This window comes from Taudactylus pleione, unplaced genomic scaffold (genome assembly GCF_031769625.1).
Source record: "Taudactylus pleione unplaced genomic scaffold, aTauple2 ptg000089l, whole genome shotgun sequence".
Lineage (NCBI taxonomy): Eukaryota > Metazoa > Chordata > Amphibia > Anura > Myobatrachidae > Taudactylus > Taudactylus pleione.
This window is the reverse complement of record NW_028284491.1, coordinates 3,194,057-3,211,539: the sequence shown is the minus strand read 5'-3', so window position 1 is coordinate 3,211,539 and position 17,483 is coordinate 3,194,057. Positions and strand designations below refer to the sequence as shown.

At 44.6% G+C, this 17,483-nt stretch overlaps 1 protein-coding gene across 1 annotated transcript in view; it reads left to right on the top strand.

Annotated features, from left to right (window-relative positions):
- Positions 1-850: 850 nt before the first annotated feature.
- Positions 851-17,483, top strand: part of LOC148527293 (uncharacterized) — a 35,822-nt gene continuing 19,189 nt past the window's right edge. Inside the window, exons 1-4 of the mRNA XM_088469106.1 lie at positions 851-917; positions 3,811-3,863; positions 7,314-7,391; positions 16,921-16,966. Of these exons, the coding sequence (XP_088325232.1) occupies positions 860-917; positions 3,811-3,863; positions 7,314-7,391; positions 16,921-16,966 (235 nt within the window). The 5' untranslated portion in view covers positions 851-859. The remainder of the gene's footprint in view (positions 918-3,810; positions 3,864-7,313; positions 7,392-16,920; positions 16,967-17,483) is intronic.

Genomic DNA, 17,483 nt, shown 5'->3' with positions numbered 1-17,483 from the left:
GTACATCGAGGACAATCGGAAGCGATCGCAGCGCTTGTGGTTGCCTTACCCTACCGCAAGCACTGCGAGGACTTCAGTGTAAAAAACAAGCATGTGACGTATACTATGACACTGCATGTTAATTATGCACGCCTCTAAAACGGCGTTGAAACACTCAGGCACGCCTGCGTTTGCACCTCCACTCCCCCGTTATTAGTGTCCTGCCCCTGTTACCAACCACAAATGGCTTCTCCTGTCACTCATTTCACTGGGCTGTCTTTGCTGGGCGAGCGAGCGGCCTGCGATCGCACAGAGTAGTTCGCACACGCACAGAACGAAGCGTGCGCATGCACATACACAAACCCTCTGGGACTGCCTGTTGTGTTTCTGACTGACAATGCTTCCAATAGGAAGCCACTGCCAGTCACAGTGTAGCCAATACAGTCACGGACTGCACTGACTGACTACACTGAGATGGCGGATTTTACTAGGGGGCTAGGAGGGGCAAAATCCGCCACTGCTTATTTTCAATCTTGTACCTAATTAATTGTGACAAATAATTGGATGCATTGTCAAGAACATTGTGTTTATTAGTTTGAATAAATCCAGCATGGTTCCATGTTGTGACACAGCAAAGTGTGAACAATCCCAATGGTGTAGAAGGATGAATACAATTGATATCCACTGTATATATTACCATCTTCACTTCACTATATGCTTTATTCAGTAATAAGTACAATATGCTGCAATTTATTTCCTGTCTAGGCAATTTCCACATAACTAGCTGGGACCAGGAGCGTGAAGGCCTAAAAATAACTATATTGCATTAAATGTTTTTTTTTTATTTTCTTATTTTTCATGCCAGCTGGAAGAGAAATTGATGACAATGTCCCCAGAGGAAAGGAAAGTCTACGAGCAAATGTACATTGAACATATGGGTAAGCAGATACATGTTGTCTGATCGGGTATTGAAATCCATAATTTACTGTGTGAGGTCTTCTGCAAACTGATTATAGATAACAGAACAACCACATCTGCAATAGGTGTCCTACAGATGTGCCCACATACAGCTATCCTCCGTGTGCTACAAATCGCGTTAAACATAACGCGGGAGCTCCGTGTGACTTGGTAGCGCTGAGCTTCTTTCCGTGCGACTTTTTACCTTCAAATGTGTGTTATTCGCTCAGCGATGCAGATAGGATGCACAAACAGCGTCTGCTGATTACTTGATATGTAGCATTCCTATATTCTGTGTGCGATTGCGGGTCCTTACTCACAGTGTGTGTGCATGTGCCACTGCTTTGTGTAACATTCTCACATTAGTGTGTGTGTGTGCATGTGCCACTGCTCTGTGTCACAGTGTGTGTGTGTGTGCACCACTGCTTTGTGTCACATTCTCACATTAGTGTGTGTGTGTGCATGTGCCACTGCTCTGTGTCACATTCTCACATTAGTGTGTGTGTGTGCACCACTGCTCTGTGTCACATTCTCACATTAGTGTGTGCGTGTGCACCACTGCTGTGTCACATTCTCACATTAGTGTGTGTGTGTGCACCACTGCTCTGTGTCACATTCTCACATTAGTGTGTGTGTGTGCACCACTGCTCTGTGTCACATTCTCACATTAGTGTGTGTGTGCATGTGCCACTGCTCTGTGTCACATTAGTGTGTGTATGTGCACCACTGCTCTGTGTCACATTCTCATATTAGTGTGCGTGTGCATGTGCCACTGCTCTATGTCACATTAGAGTGTGTGTGTGTGTACCACTGCTCTGTGTCACATTCTCACATTAGTGTGTGTGTGCCACTGCTCTGTATCACATTCTCACATTAGTGTGTGTGTGTGTGCCACTGCTCTATGTCACATTAGTGTGTGTGTGTGTGTGTGTGTGCACCACTGCTTTGTGTCACATTCTCATATTAGTGTGTGCACCACTGCTTTGTGTCACATTCTCACATTAGTGTGTGTGTGCCACTGCTCTGTATCACATTCTCACATTAGTGTGTGTGTGTGTGCCACTGCTCTGTGTCACATTCACACATTAGTGTGTGTGCCACTGCTCTGTGTCACATTCACACATTAGTGTGTGTGTGCGCCACTGCTCTGTGTCACATTCACACATTAATGTATGCATGTGTGCCACTGCTCTGTCACATTCTCACATTAGTGTGTGTGTGCCACTGCTCTGCGTCACATTCACACATTAGTGTATGCATGTGTGCCACTGCCCTGTCACATTCTCACATTAATGTATGCATGTGGATGGATGGGAGACATGTTTTACGCACAGAATGAAAAGTTTCTATAATTTGTACAAATCTGGGCTTTAACACTTTGTGAAAAAAATGCAGAACTGGGGCACAAACAGAAGGTGCTATGCGGCAGGGTCGTAACGAGGAGTGTGTGACCGGTATTGTTGCACAGGGTGCAAAGCCAAGAGGGTGGCACGGTCACTGGAGAGACAGCCCACCACCCTTTTCCATCCTGCTTGGTGAGGCACCCCACTACATAGAAGCGGGTATCCTTGGGACACTTCCGGCAACCATCTTCCAGCTCCCACTGGGGTTCCGGCCTAGGGCGCAGTGGTGCCCAGCTATGGCACTGCCTGTGTGGGTAAAGGGGTACCGGACTAGGATGCAGAGGAGCGCAGCTTTGGCACTGCCTGTGTGGGTGAAGGGGGTACCGGACTAGGATGCAGAGGTGCCCAGCTATGGCACTGCCTGTGGCCGCGTCCCTGTGCAGCTAGGGAGGCCATAAATCTCGTGTGCAGCTGAAAAGGGGGCATGGGCTAATTTCCATGTGCCACGCCCTCTAAATGACACTATTTGGGGGCGTACCTGTATGGCACACCTCCCATTTAACGTCAGCTGGGCTGCCCCCAGCTCTCTCCCTGCACTGAATGGATGTTGCGCGCATGTGCGTGGCATCCATTCCTGTCCCAGGGGCTGGCACTGCTCCACAGCTGTGGCGGTGGAGGTGCAAAAACAGGACTGGCTCGCTGAAATCAGGAATGGCTGGGAGGGGTGGGCCCCTGTTCGACCACACTGTTCGAACATGCCTCGAGCAAAGAGGTACCGGACTAGGGCGAAGAGGTGCTTAGCTATGGCACTGCCTGTGCGGGTAAAGTGGTACTGGACTAGGGCGCAGAGGTGCCCAGCTATGGCACTGCCTGTGCGGGTAAAGAGACACTGGGCCTGATTCAGCAAGGATTGCAATTGCAAAGCTGCAAGCAGGCAGCTTTGCAATTGCGATCCTTGCTATTATGCAAATGCAGCAGGTGGTGTATGACACCGCCTGCTGCATTTGCAATCCCAGCACTGCAACGGAGGTCGCAGGCTGGGATCACCATTGTGACCTTTGGTGGTCGATGGTCGCGATGGTGGACGGTGCCTGGCCTCCGGCCAGCAGAGCCCAGGACACTGCATTGATCAACGCAGATCCTGGGCTGGACACTCCTGGGAAACAATGCGGATGCACCCCCTCACTGCCCCTTAAAGCCTGTCAATCAGGCAGAGACATTCAAGGGTCTGCGTGCGACTACGCAGGACCCATTTTGCACATTCGCAGAATAGGTCCTGCACACTTGTAGATTCCCAATAATCAGGAATCTGCGATCAGCACTTGCATTCACTGCTGAATCGGGCTCACAGTGTCCTCCTATCTATGCTGAATCTTCTCCCTCTGTGTTGCAGAAAAAACCCACACTTTAACATAAAGGTAAATGATAATTACAAAAAAGGATTTTATCGGCTTACCTGATATAAATAGTTTTTTTATGTACTGTTGGATCCTAAATGATAATTCAGGGTCTAACAATTCATTATTTCTAGGTTATATTTCCAGTGTACCCCAAGAAGAGTTTTCTACAGAAGATTATCAAAATGTGAGTGTTTATTTTATTTTTTTTTCATTTGTGAAAGACATTGGTGGATCACTTTTTTGTTTAATCTTTTGGCATTTATTGTTGTTATTATTATTATTAACCATACTGTGTAATTGTGAGCTGGCCTTTCAATTTGTTGGTTATTTAATATCTTCAATAAACTGCTATGACACTAATCTTAACACGTATTCTGTCAAGTCCCAGAGTATTGCCAAAATTAGAGGAAATGTGATACCCCAAAACAGGACATCACTTCATCATTTATATTTATGTTTTAATATAAACTGCTTTCTTGAAGGAACAGGGGAGTTACATACCAGACTAACCCATCCCCCCACACATATACAGACACCTGATGCAGCTGTGGGGGAGGAGCCTCAAGAGAGAGAGGAAATGGAGGGAACTACCTATAATAGGCTTAAGCAAAGCCCTGAGAGGTGACAGCCAGAGAGCCCTGAACTGACAGAGGATGGAGATTCCCAGGAGTGGGTGCAGGACCTGACAGATTTAAGCCTGTAATTTGAGCCGAGCCGCGTTAACTTAACGCGGCCCGAACTTAACGCTGCCTTTGCCTGTTTTCCAGGCGTTAAAGTATCGCGCGCGTGCCTGTTTATCCCCGTATTCAATTTGAAAGTAGGCGAAAACGGGACCCGGCGATACTTGGATCGGCAGTAAAAACAGGAATTTTCGGGAAATAATCCTAGGACCCCCCTAAAGATGTCCAAACTTGGGGATCACTATGGATACCCTCGTTTTTGCCTGCAGAAGAAAGTCGGGTTTTTAAATAGCTTTTTTCCTTCCGTGGCTATTAGAAATCCCGACCTCCTTCAGGAGATAAAAATGGGGGTACCCATAGTGATCCCCCATGTCTATACATCTTTAGGGAGGTCCCTAGAATATTTTCCGGGTTTTTTTTGTTTTTTTTTAACCTGTAAAAAAAAATACATAAAATTTACCAAAAAAATGTCATACTGTAAGGTCGCTCACTGTAGAGCGGCCGCTGATTGGCTCCAGCTTCTGACAGTTCCACGTGGGTGAGTCACACCACGTGGGAACTGTCAGTACCCGGAGCTCTACAGTCAGCACGGCCGCTGATTGGCTCTTGGGAATGCCAGCTCCGTGTATGTGCCGTCACCTGACGTTCGGGAGCTATGAGTATACTCATAGCTAGTTCGTGGGTTGTGTAGTCGTTTTTTTTTTTTGCCAAGTACGTGGATTACTGCGGAGATCAGCGCCAGGATATAGGTGAGTATGATTTTTTTATATGCAGAACCATATTTTTCGGATATTCTATGTGGAGAAGGGGACAGATTCATCTGGTATAGGTAAGTATGTGTGAATGGGTAGGTGTGTGTAATAAAGTTATACTGTCACGGTGTGTGTGTTTAACTATTTATTTTACAGTGAAATTACAGGTGCCGCATGTCTGCTGGCACTTGTAGTTCCACAAGTGCAAAATGGCAGGCATGCTGGCACTTGTAGTTCCACTGTAAAGTAAAATAGTGTTACATTATTTGGCCCCCCTATTACCTCCATACCCACCGCTCCAGGGGTATGGGGATGAACCCCAGGCTTCAGTGTAAGCCTGTGGTGCTCGGGAGAGGGGGGACCCTTTTTGGGGGGTCCCCAACTCCCCCGAGATCACCGGATTGCGCTGACCGACTTGGGGTATAATGCTTTGGACCTGGAGCCCCGGTGATTGGGTCTCCGGGCTGTGGCATTACACCCCAGTCGGTTGGGTCTGGTGCTGGTCTTAAATATAGGGTGTACCCCAAGTCTTTTTTGCCCCCTAAATTTAAAACCAGCACTAGTCCCTGCAGCCTGGTGTTGGTTTCTAAAATACGGTGGAACCCTACACATTTTAGTCCCATATTTGTAGAAACCACCACTGGCTGGCAAGCCTGGGGCTGGTTTGGCTTTTGGGGAGGGACCTTATGTCATTTTTTTTGTAAATTTTTACTACTTTTTTTTACAGGTTAAAAAAAACGGGAATTTTCGGGAAATATTCTCGGGATCCCCCTAAAGATATGTAGACATGGGGGATCACTATGGGTACCCCCATTTTTAACTACTGAAGGAAGTCGGGTTTCTAATAGCCGTGGCAGGTGCATAAATGCGGCTTTGAATAAGGTGATGCAGAAGAGCATTTAGATGTTTTTTTTGGGCAAAACAACTATGGGCATCAAATTTGGGGTACTTGAAAATGGGGTTCAGCATATTTTAAAGTTGCTAAAGTGGCTTAAAAAAAAACATGAAAAACCCACCTGCCGCAAAAACCTGCAATCAAAAAAACACTTGGGGCATACTTGGGGATCCCCCCAGAGTAAAGTTCGCTATTTTTTAAGTTTGTACCCCAATTTTTTTTTCGCCCCTTTTTTCAAAGTCAATTTTTGGGGTGCCCTTAAATTTTTTTTTTTACTTTTTTTTACACAGAGTACCTTTGGGGAACTGTCTGAAGGCTGCACGGGGGTTCCCGAAATGTTGCACCCCAAAACCCCAATTCTGCACTTGTTAACGCCAGCCATTCATAGGCGATACTTTACCGCCTATTACATTGCATTGACTTAACGCCTAGGCGGAAAGTCTTTCAAATTGAATACGGAGGAAACTAAAACAGGCGATAACGACGTCATCGGCGGTAAATTACCGCAAATCCAGACTTAACGCCTCAAATTGAATACGGCCCTTACGAGGATCAGGTCTGTGATGATAATACTGCCCTGCACCCTTCACAGAGAGTAACAGAGATTCAGGATGCCACTTGTGACAGAGGATACATATGCAGCCCTGGCAACTACCACATACATCATCTGAAATAAGTTGTTTAATCTTAATAAAATAAGTACTTCTGTGACAGCACTGAGGACAGACAGTAATGGCTGACAGGCTATGTACTCATACAGGCAGCACATACAGCTCTAACCAGTAACACCAGGAATACCCTCACCTGACAACTACAGTCACCTAATACAGAATTACTACCTACTGTATTGAGCTTACTGGATGCTACTATTCAATCAACTCCATAGTAATGAATAAGTGCACCATGGTAGCATGGCCATGCGCATAGAGAGACTCATAATGGGTAATTAGAATGTGTGGGAAGGTAAATGAAAATCGTTGCTTCATATAAATTTCAATGTCCTATACCCCTATTTAGGGATCTGTAGTGTGAGTCATTATCGGAAGCTTTTGGTGATAGTAATAATGACAATACATATAGAAGTATTTACTGCTTAACTTTGTGATATTAAATTATATTTACTGTCATTTTGTGTGCATAGTTTGGTATAATCTGGAATTTGTGTTTTAATGTTTAACAAACCTATTACATTGATGCTGGATTAGCTGTATTTAAAGCAAACAGGTTTTATTACTTGGGAAGCGTTCCAGTCAAATAAAACAGAATTTTCCTTTATTAACCTGTGTGATTCTTGGGTCTGGGGTCAGGTTACCTTCACCTCTCTGCAAAGGAAGAAAGAACCTGTTACGTTTGAAGGAACCTACCCAAAATACTGGATAACGAAGGTGGGTGTCACAGAAAGACTACCAATTGTGCCCTCTGTAAGCCTGATCAGTGTCATAGGCATGTCAGCCGTATCTCTGCTTGTTCCTGAATGGGTGTAACTGGGTGATAACTGAGCCTTTGCACATCAGCTGAGTGTTTTCAGGCCATGTACTTGTAGGCAGAAGTGTTGGCTGCGCAGAGCTGTGTATATGTATATCAGTGAAAATAATAATAATTTATTATGATCCTTTATTTAAATGGCACCACAAGGGGTCCGCAGTGCCTTACAAGGTACATAGACAGAAACCATATGAACAAAACAAGAACACAGGGGGAGATGTATGAAGGAGCGTTATGGGGTTTAGCTGTATTGATGCACGTTATGTGCATTGATACCACTTCTCCTCTGTTTATTAATGTGGAGAGATGACCGGGGCGCCATGTGCCCCAGTCATTTTCAGGGCTGCTTTCTACAAGATATCGATTTCAACAGCTGCAGCTATGGTTGCCGCATGTCGCTGGCTGTGGTGGCTGATGGGCTATGTGTTGTGCAAGGGACATACGCACATGCTCACTGGAGCATGACGGGAGGTGAGACACAGTGCATCAGCACTAGGCTGATGTGCTGTGGACTCTAGCCCGGATCGCCCACACTCCAGCAGAGAAGATGTTCATACATCTCATCAGAACAGTTTCCTGCTGCGCCTTGGTAAAGAGTGACTCTGTAGCTCTGAGCGTCTTTTCGTGCAACTTTTTACCTTCAAATGCGTTTTATTCACAAATTGATGCTAATAGGATGCACAAGCAGCTTCTGCTGATTAAAATGATATGCGACATGTCTATTCTATGTGCGACTGCGGCTTTATCTGCATGCAAAATGCTACATTACAGTGTCAGCGGCTTTGCGAATAACACACATTTGAAGGTAAAAAGTCATATGAAAAGACGCTCGGCACTACCAAATCATACCACAGCATGGGGCAACCAGAAGGGCTATTTAATGAGTGTATCAAGGGAAAGGGAAGAAGAAGGAAACTTTTGCACCAGTGGGTATCAATATATTAGTAATACAATAACCCCAATTTAATTGTTCTCAAATTATTATCAAGATGCTGGGGGTGCTGCCAAGGACAATAAAGAATCACAACACAAAAGGAGAAAAGAATGTCCTCTTTGTTGGCGCACTGAGAATAAATGTAAAATATAACTTTTAATTAATTGAAATAAAATATAAATATAGTATGCCAAAGAAATTAAAAGATTGGGTGATAAACTTAAAAAATTTTAAACAATGGAGAGTTTTCAAAAAGTTTATAATAAATACAAGAAAGATGTTGAGGAATTTGAAATAGGGATCATAGAGAGAAAAAAGAAGAAGTTACAGAGAGACAAACTGGACTTTGCTAAAAACAATGTTTACCGATGGAAAAATCAGTCCCAACGGAATAGATATACTAATGCCACTGGCTACTCTATCTCAGAAATTGACTCCTCAGAGGGTGAAAGTTCTGTTCAAATTCTGTTCCCAGATAGGAGCAGAACTTTTTTAGAACAAACCCCCAAAGAAAACAGGAACAATATGGGGATAGGAGATTTAAGACCAGAAGGGGCAAGAGGAGGAGGACGAAGAATAAGGGATATGAGAGGTTGGTTGGAGGAACCAAGGGATCTATGGAGATACAAGAAATAACTAATTGTGATGAAGACTGTCTCAAGGTTATTAACCTAACCGACAGATCCCTTACTGATGATCAAATTTCTTTATTATCTAAAGGATTGTCTTTTTCACCAGTGCAATTACCTGACAGATTTGATTGTGAAAAAGACTTGCAGCTTTTCAGTCGTAAGATCCTTTTAAAGAAATTCAAACAAGATCAGTCACCATCTGATATCACTAATCCCTCTACTATTGAACTGTCAGAAGAAGACCGATATATGATCCAAATTTTGGAAGATTTGGAAGCAGGTGACACCAACATAATGTTACAGGACTTAAGACCTTTTGACCAACTAACTATTAAACCCAAATCAACTTTCTTTCCAGACTGAAAAATTAGTTCCTGTGTAAAAGTCTTCACGGACCTAGTTTCAAGGGACTTTGATAAATTGTTTTCAGAACAGCCGGATCATTATATCTCAGATAGGGCTCTATTTATTAACATTATTTTTAGTAAAATAAAGTGAAAAAGGGTGTTTTCACACCCTTTTCACATTATTTTAGTTTCACCTGTAGTTATTACAGGGCAATTGGAGTAGAATTAGTAAAATTCTACTCCAACCCCCAGTATCACTTATTTTTAGTAAAGCAGATCGCATTTCCCATAATTGTAATGGGAAATGTGATCCGACCTAAGTTACTAAAAATAAATTGTAAAAAAATACCGGGGGAAGCCCTGTGATAATAACGGTTACCGGGCTCCCACGCTGCTCAAACGGGAGAGCAGAGGCGGGAGCCGGTACCAGTAATCAGCTATGTGGTCTAAGCAGACCGCAAGCTGATTGCTGTACAAAAAAGAAAAAAAAATTAAACTTTTTTTTTTTTACTTACCTGAATCCAGGGACCGGTGATCGGGCCTCCGGTGATGGCTCCTCTCCGGTCAGCTGGTCTCCCATAGTACACTGGGGCCCGGTCATCAGGTGATCGGACCCCAGTGCAGTATGGGAGATCACCTGATCGGGAAACCTGGAGAAGATCACCGGAGGCCAGGAGGATGCAGGTAAGTGTAATGAAGGGGGGGGTCGCAGGTGGGGGGAGGGGGGGTCGCGGGGGTCCGCGATTGCGGGGGCGGGGCTTAGCGTCGGTGGGGGGGTAGTAGCGGTGGTCGGTCGGCGCATGCGCGGGCTCTTAGTCGCGGTATTTTTTCCGAAAATACCGCGACTAGAGTGCGGATGGGATCCGCAGGGACAGAGCTTTATCGCAAGCTCTGTCCCTGCAAGGGATTCATAGTAAATTCCTGTGATATTGCCTGAATTCGCAATGCGAATTCACTCGGTAATATCACACTACAATCCGCATTCAATATGCGGATTGTAGTAAATAGAGCCCAAAATCTTACAATTGGAGAAAGATTAGCATTAAATCAGATCATCAATTGGCAGGATACTATTGTGAAACCCTCTGACAAGGGTGGAAATGTGGTTTTGTGGCCTAGAACCATGTATGTCAATGAATTAAAGAAACAACTAGGCGAGACTCAATGCTATAAAAAACTTAATTTTAACCCCACCCAAGATTTTCTCTAGAGTTATAATAATTTAATATCTCGAGCTTTAGCAGATGGAATTATATCCAAAAAAGTCTCTGAGTTTCTCAGAGTGGATAATCCTAAAGTATCGACATTATATCTCCTTCCCAAAATTAATAAAAACAACCAAACACCTCCTGGTCACCCAATTGTATATGGAAAAGGGAGCCTGACTGAGAAAGCTAGTATTTTCATTGATCAATATCTCAGACAGTACTTGTTAACTCTACCTTCTTATGTCAGGGATACAATGGACGTGCTAAAGGAGAAAAGACATTCTTTTCTCCTTTTGGGCTGTTTAACGAGCAAGGAAGTAAGGTTTATGTGGAGACTTCTGTATGCTTTATATTGCGGCTTTTTTAGTGAATGCAATTTTGTCCTGGTTCAGGTAGTGGCGATGTCACAAACAAGTGTCCGATGTTTTCAGTCTATACATGCGTCCAAGTCCCATTGTGCATGCGTCCCGGGAGTTACTGCTGTAAGACGCAGATTGAAATTGCAGAAAGATTGATTTTCAGTAGGCATTCCTCGAAGGTAACAGGGGGGTGGCAAGCCTGATGCAGGCGTGTTGTTGACAGCGACTGCGGCACTGACACAGGAGGCCATGTTCAGGTGGCAAAATTGCAGCTGTTAAAGGTCTGGTGCTATCTACGACCGATGGTGTGATCTATGAGGTGTCTTAGGGGTAAATTTACTAAGATGGGAGTTCTATTTAAGAAGTGATGTTGCCCATAGCAACCAATCAGATTCTACTTCTCATTTATCTAGCACCTTCTAGAAGATAATACCTGGAATCTGATTGGTTGCTATGGGCAACATCACTTCTTAATAGAACTCCCATCTTAGTAAATATACCCCTTAGTACGCACCACAACTGAATAGCGTCACAGTCAGTGGGTATCTCAGTAGGCCGTGAATTGGTTGTGGCATTAGCATAAAGGTGCGGCTGAAGCAAAAACCCCTGCCCCATGCATCTCTGTATCAGGCCCTGAGAGTCTGCAAAAGAAAGTAACTGAGTCTTATTGAAATATCCCCAAACCCCATAATCAGAATATATGAAGATGTGAAACTCAGTGATAACTGTCACAACTCATGGATGGATTATGGATGCGGCCCGTATTTAGGGAGTTGACTAGAACTATGCCTGAGGCGCAGAGTCTAATGTGCTGGCGGTATTCACCAGGGACCCTCGCAAGAAGGTATGGACTTGGCTGCATCCGACACACACAGGTCGCAGCCCTCAGGATAGGTTCCCTTATACAGGTGCTGGTAAACTCTGGAAGCAGTGGAGGAGACGTATAGAGTAGTCGGTAAAACAAAAGAAAGAGGCAGGGAGCACACACAAGTTATGAACAATGATTCTCAATAGTCGTGTCTCCACTAATATATACACTGTGGTATGAAAAAAACAATTCAATCAAGCCAATGGTAATTGTATAAACATTGTTTTAATTATAAATGCATAAAATAATTATAGGATAAAATCATAATCCCCTAACATCATAAAATCGGTCACATATATAAGCTTATATGAAAACGAGGGGGGGTGATGATATAAAAATTTTTTTATATAAAATTGAAAAAGTAAAAGAAAAAATATGGATATTAATAAACAGTTAAATATCTCTCAATAGAGTAATTCGGAAACAAAAGTAAAAAGAGTTATTTGGCATAGCACAAATTAGCTATATACCCTTTGTTGAGAATCCAACGAATTGTGTCCAATAAAACTTTTATAACTAACATATAGTTAGTAATTGTGCTAGGAGCACCAATATGTAATTTTCCCTCCTCCTCAATCGGAATAGCCTGCTCCAGGGGTTTGCAACCATCCAGTGTTTGGTCTTTAATTTATTTATTTCGGAAGCAGGTATATAATGTATTTTTAGACTGCTGCAGCAACCAAAATTGGACTGTAGTATGTTTGGAACCTGCGGCCGTGTCTGCTCCTTAGCATGCCATCTCCCCGTTTAACATACCTTCATAGTCCACACATGTGACGGGGACTGGTGAGGATAATTTCAGATGTAATTGGCGGCCGCCTTGATCTGTGTCCAGTAGGTAAGTTTCTCACCAGTGAATGTATATGCTTCGCAGCGTATTAGGGGCAGCTGTATTGAGCGGTATAGTGATTGCCAGCAACCGGGCTAATTTATCTCCGCTCTGCTACCGCAATAATGACCGTGATCCAGGGGAATAAAACAAACAGCTCCTCCGCTCCTGACGTGTTTCTTGACCTCACTAGCTGGTCTTTTCTTCAGAGTACTCATGCCTTTTTCCTCTGAAGAAATGACCAGCTAGTGAGGTTTGGAGAATCTATCCACCACCACCAGAATTGTGTTGAACCCTTGGCATGAAGGCAGATCAGTGACAAAGTCCATAGAAATGTGAGTCCATGGACTATCAGGCACTGGTAGTGGCAACAGGGAACCTGATGGAGAGTGCGGTGGAACCTTGAGCTTGAGCACAAATGTGGCATGCTGCCACGCAGTCCTTTACATCCTGAAGGATCGACGGCCACCAGTACCTCCTGAGGATCAGCTCCAAGGTTTTCCTGACTCCTGCATGCCCACTGGAACGTGATGAATGTGCCCACTGAAGCAAGTTAGGCCGGAGGTCTGGTGTAATGAATGTTTTTCCCAGAGGAATCTTGACCTTATTGGTGACTGCTGTGAAACAAGCAGGGTTTAGAATGGCCTTGTCTACCCTTACTTCTTCTATTTCAGCAGAACTAAATGCTCGAGACAGGGCATCGGCTTTGAAGTTTTTATTGCGTGGCCGGTAAGTAATCACTAGATTAAATTGATCGAAGAATAAAGACCATCTGGACTGACGATAATTTAGACAATGAGCTGTCCTGAGGTACGTCAAATTCTTGTGATCAGTATAGACTGTTACTGGAAATTTAGCTCCTTCCAACAAGTATCGCCATTCTTGTAGAGCCAATTTAATGGCAAGTAGTTCTTTATCACCAACAGCATACTTCCTCTCTGCTGCAGAGAACTTTTGGGAAAAGAACCCACAGGCGTACCATTTATTTTCTTTATCTTTCTGCGACAGGACTGCCCCAACACCAACTGTGGAAGCATCCACCTCAAAAAAAAAAGGTTGGTCACAATTGGGTTGTCTCAGAATGGGTGCTGAAAGGAAGTGATGTTTCAAATTAATGAAAGCCTCCTCTGCCTCAGTTGACCACACACGAGTGTCCTGACCCTTTCTGGTAAGAGCAGAGATGGGAGCAGCAATGGAAGAGTAGTTCCTGATGAACTGGCGGTAGAAGTTGCAAAAACCCAGGAAGCGTTGTATAGCTTTCAACCCAACTGGACGGGACCAACTGATAATAGTGGCAAGCTTCTCTGGGTCCATTCGAAGGCAGGAACCCGAAATGATGTACCCCAGAAATGTTAATTAGTTTTGCTCAAAAGAGCATTTCTCCAGTTTGCAGAAAAGCTGATTAGCCCAGAGCCGTGACAGTACCTCACAAACATGTTGACGATGACTTGCTATATCCTCAGAAAATATTAGGATATCGTCCAGGTATACCACTACATATTTATACAAGTCCCGGAAAATATGATTCATGTACTTCTGGAAAACTGCTGGGGCATTGCTTAATCCGAAGGGCATGACTAAGTACTCGTAGTGGCCGTCACGAGTATTAAAGGTCGTCTTCCACTCGTCCCCAGACCGGATTCTGATTAGGTTATAGGCCCCATGGAGATCCAGCTTGGTGAAAATCTTTGACCCTTTTATATGGTCAAAAAGTTCAGAAATCATCGGTAGGGGGTACCGGTCCTTAATGGTGATTGCATTCAGGCCCTGGTAATTGATACATGGTCTCAAGCCTCCATCTTTCTTCTTAACAAAGAACAGACTAGCTCCGGCAGGTGACTTAGACTCCTTGATAAAGCCACGCTCCAGATTTTCCTTAATGTATTCGGTTACAGCCTGGGACTCTGGAAGTTAAAGGGGAAGAAACACTTCCACAGGGTGGTATCTTCAATAACACAATCCCATTCCAGGTGGGCAGGAAACGTCTCCACTGCCTTTTTGCTGAACTCGTAAAGGATTGATATGGGACTGGAAGTTGGTCTTCTGGAGAGACAACTGAACTTTGAATGACACGGTGTGGAGGTCTAACAGAAGGTAAACAGGACCCACGGCATTGAGACTCCCACGACAGAATTTGAGGTGATCTCTCCAATCTAGAACAGGAGCATGCTTGCGGAGCCAGGGAAGACCTAGAATGATTGGACTCTCGGCTGACGGGAGAATATAGAATGTTATCAATTCTCGATGAAGGGCCCTATTTGCATGGTAACATCTGTCGTCTGTGAGTGAATGGTAGCCGTAGGAAGTTTATTCCCATCCAGTCCAATAATGCAAAAGGGTTTTTGCAGCTGCATACTCGCAATCCTTAACTCTTGGACCTTCTTATCCGTAATAAAATTGCAATCGGCACCTGAATCTAAGAAGGCCTTGATGGTTTCGGAAGAATTTCCTACAATCAGAGTTACATCGATGGAAAACTGGGGTGTATTGGAATGTACCTAACCTGACCACCCCTTGATCAGTTAGGCCTTCTCGTTTCCCGGACACATTGGACAGCCAGGGAGAAGATGACCTGGTTTGCCACAGTACCAACAAAGTTTATTTTTAAACCTCCTATCCCTTTCTGCGGCAGGGAGTCGAGATTTCCCAATTTCTAGGGGCTCAGTAGGTGCCGTGAAATGTGGAGCAAGCTTAAAGGTGAAGCGGCAAGACTGTTCCTTTTCAAGTGTTCTCTCTCTGTGGCGAAGATCCACTCGGATACACAAGGAGACTAAGTCGTCCAAAGAAGTCGGCAATTCCCTAGATGCAAGGACATCTTTAATTTAATCCGACAGACCCTGCATAAAAGCTGCAACCAGGGCTTTGTTATTCCACCCCAACTCAGAAGCAAGGGTTCGAAACTGCATGGCATACTGTCCTGCAGATTGGTTTCCCTGTTTCAGCTGTAAAATGGCCGACCCTGCAGAGGATACCCGTCCAGGCTCATCAAAGACCCTCTGAAAAGTTCTCAGGAATTCAGCGCTCTTGTTGACTAGTGGATCATTCCTTTCCCACAGTGGAGAGGCCCAGGCCAATGCCTGACCTGACAATAGCGAGATTATGTAAGCAACTTTTGTCCTGTCTGAAGGGAATCTTGCTGCCTGGACTTCAAACTGGATCGAACATTGGTTCAGGAATCCACGACAGCCTGTAGGATCCCCATCATACTTTGTTGGATTAGGAATCCATATAGGTGCGGAAGCTCCTGTGGCTGGTGAAGTAGTGGATGGGCCTGGCTGTACCGGAGGTGCTTGAGCGACACCGACTTGCTGCATTAGTGTCTGCAAACACTGCATAATCTGAGCCTGGTCTTGCTCTTGCTTCTCGACTCTAGCAAGTAAGTTCTCGAGCAGGTCTCGTGATGATGGATTACCAGTAGCATCCATGTTTTGGGCCAGAGTATTCTGTCACAACTCACGGATGGATTATGGATGCGGCCCATATTTAGGGAGTTGACTAGACCTATGCCTGAGGCGCGGAGTCTAATGTGCCGGCGGTATTCACCAGGGACCCTCACAAGAAGGTATGGACTTGGCTGTGTCCGACACACAGGTCGCGGCCCTCAGGATAGGTTCCCTTATACAGGTGCTGGTAAACTCTGGATGCAGTGGAGGAGATGTATAGCGTAGTCGACAGGCCGAGTCAGAACCAAACGGACTAGACGGTACCAGGGAGCAGGCGAGAGCAGGTCACAGGGAATAGCTGAAGTTAAAACCAGATATCAGATGCAGTACCAGGGGTCAGGCGAAATCAGGGTCACAAACAAAGCCAAGGTCAGAATCAGGTAACGAAGTATCACAGGAACCCTGGAATATGGTGAATGAGCCTATACTCTGGCACCTGTCTGGTGTCAGAGACTCCCTCTTAGAGGGAGAAATCTAATTCTCGCACCAAACGTGTAGTCACGTTTGGTGCGCCTGTCCCTTTAAATATTTTTCAGGTCGGCGTGCGCGCTCCAAGGAGAGCCGCGGCCGCCTGCAGAGGAGAGGGAGAGTAGGAAGTGACGTCATGGCAGGGGGCTCCGGGGACTCCCCGACCACTGCCCGCCGCCAGAGGTTCCAGTGCTGCCGGACCTGGTAAGTACAAGCCGGCGTCCGAAGCACTGTGACAATAACAATATGCAACTTACAGTAAATGGACCTTGACATTCTGCAACAGAACCAGCAACTGGATATTTATTACTTCCTAACCATGCAAATTGCATATTTTCCAGACTGAAACACAACTTAATGAAGTGGATGAAGAACAAACAAGTTCAGGTATTTCTTTTTTTTAGGGGTGGTTGGAGTGGGATATTATAGTTGTACTAATTTGTATGGACTATTATTTGTGAATATGATGTGAGGGAAAACATACTATAATATATAATGTAGAGATCTGTAGCTTGCATTGAGCCAAAACACTGTTCTTAATTATGAAAAATGTATATTATTATAACATTGTACTCCCAACTGTGAAATACATATAAGGTTATTAAAAGTCACCTAGGAGTTGCATGACCATATGAAAGCGTAAGATCACAAGAGAAGTGCTTTTTTAGGTACTTCCGTATCCTTGCGGCCCCTGTGCCGACTGTCCCATGAAATTATTTGGGATGATTTGACATACAGAGCTTCATGTAGAGTTGGATAGATGTCTGAAATACACATTTCTTATACTGCGCACCAAAAAACACATAGGTATAGGTCCGTATGCAGATTTACACTAGAACTCTATAGGAAAGGAGAAGCAGAATGGGGACGTTAGGGATGGGCAAACGTAGGTCAAGTACAGTAA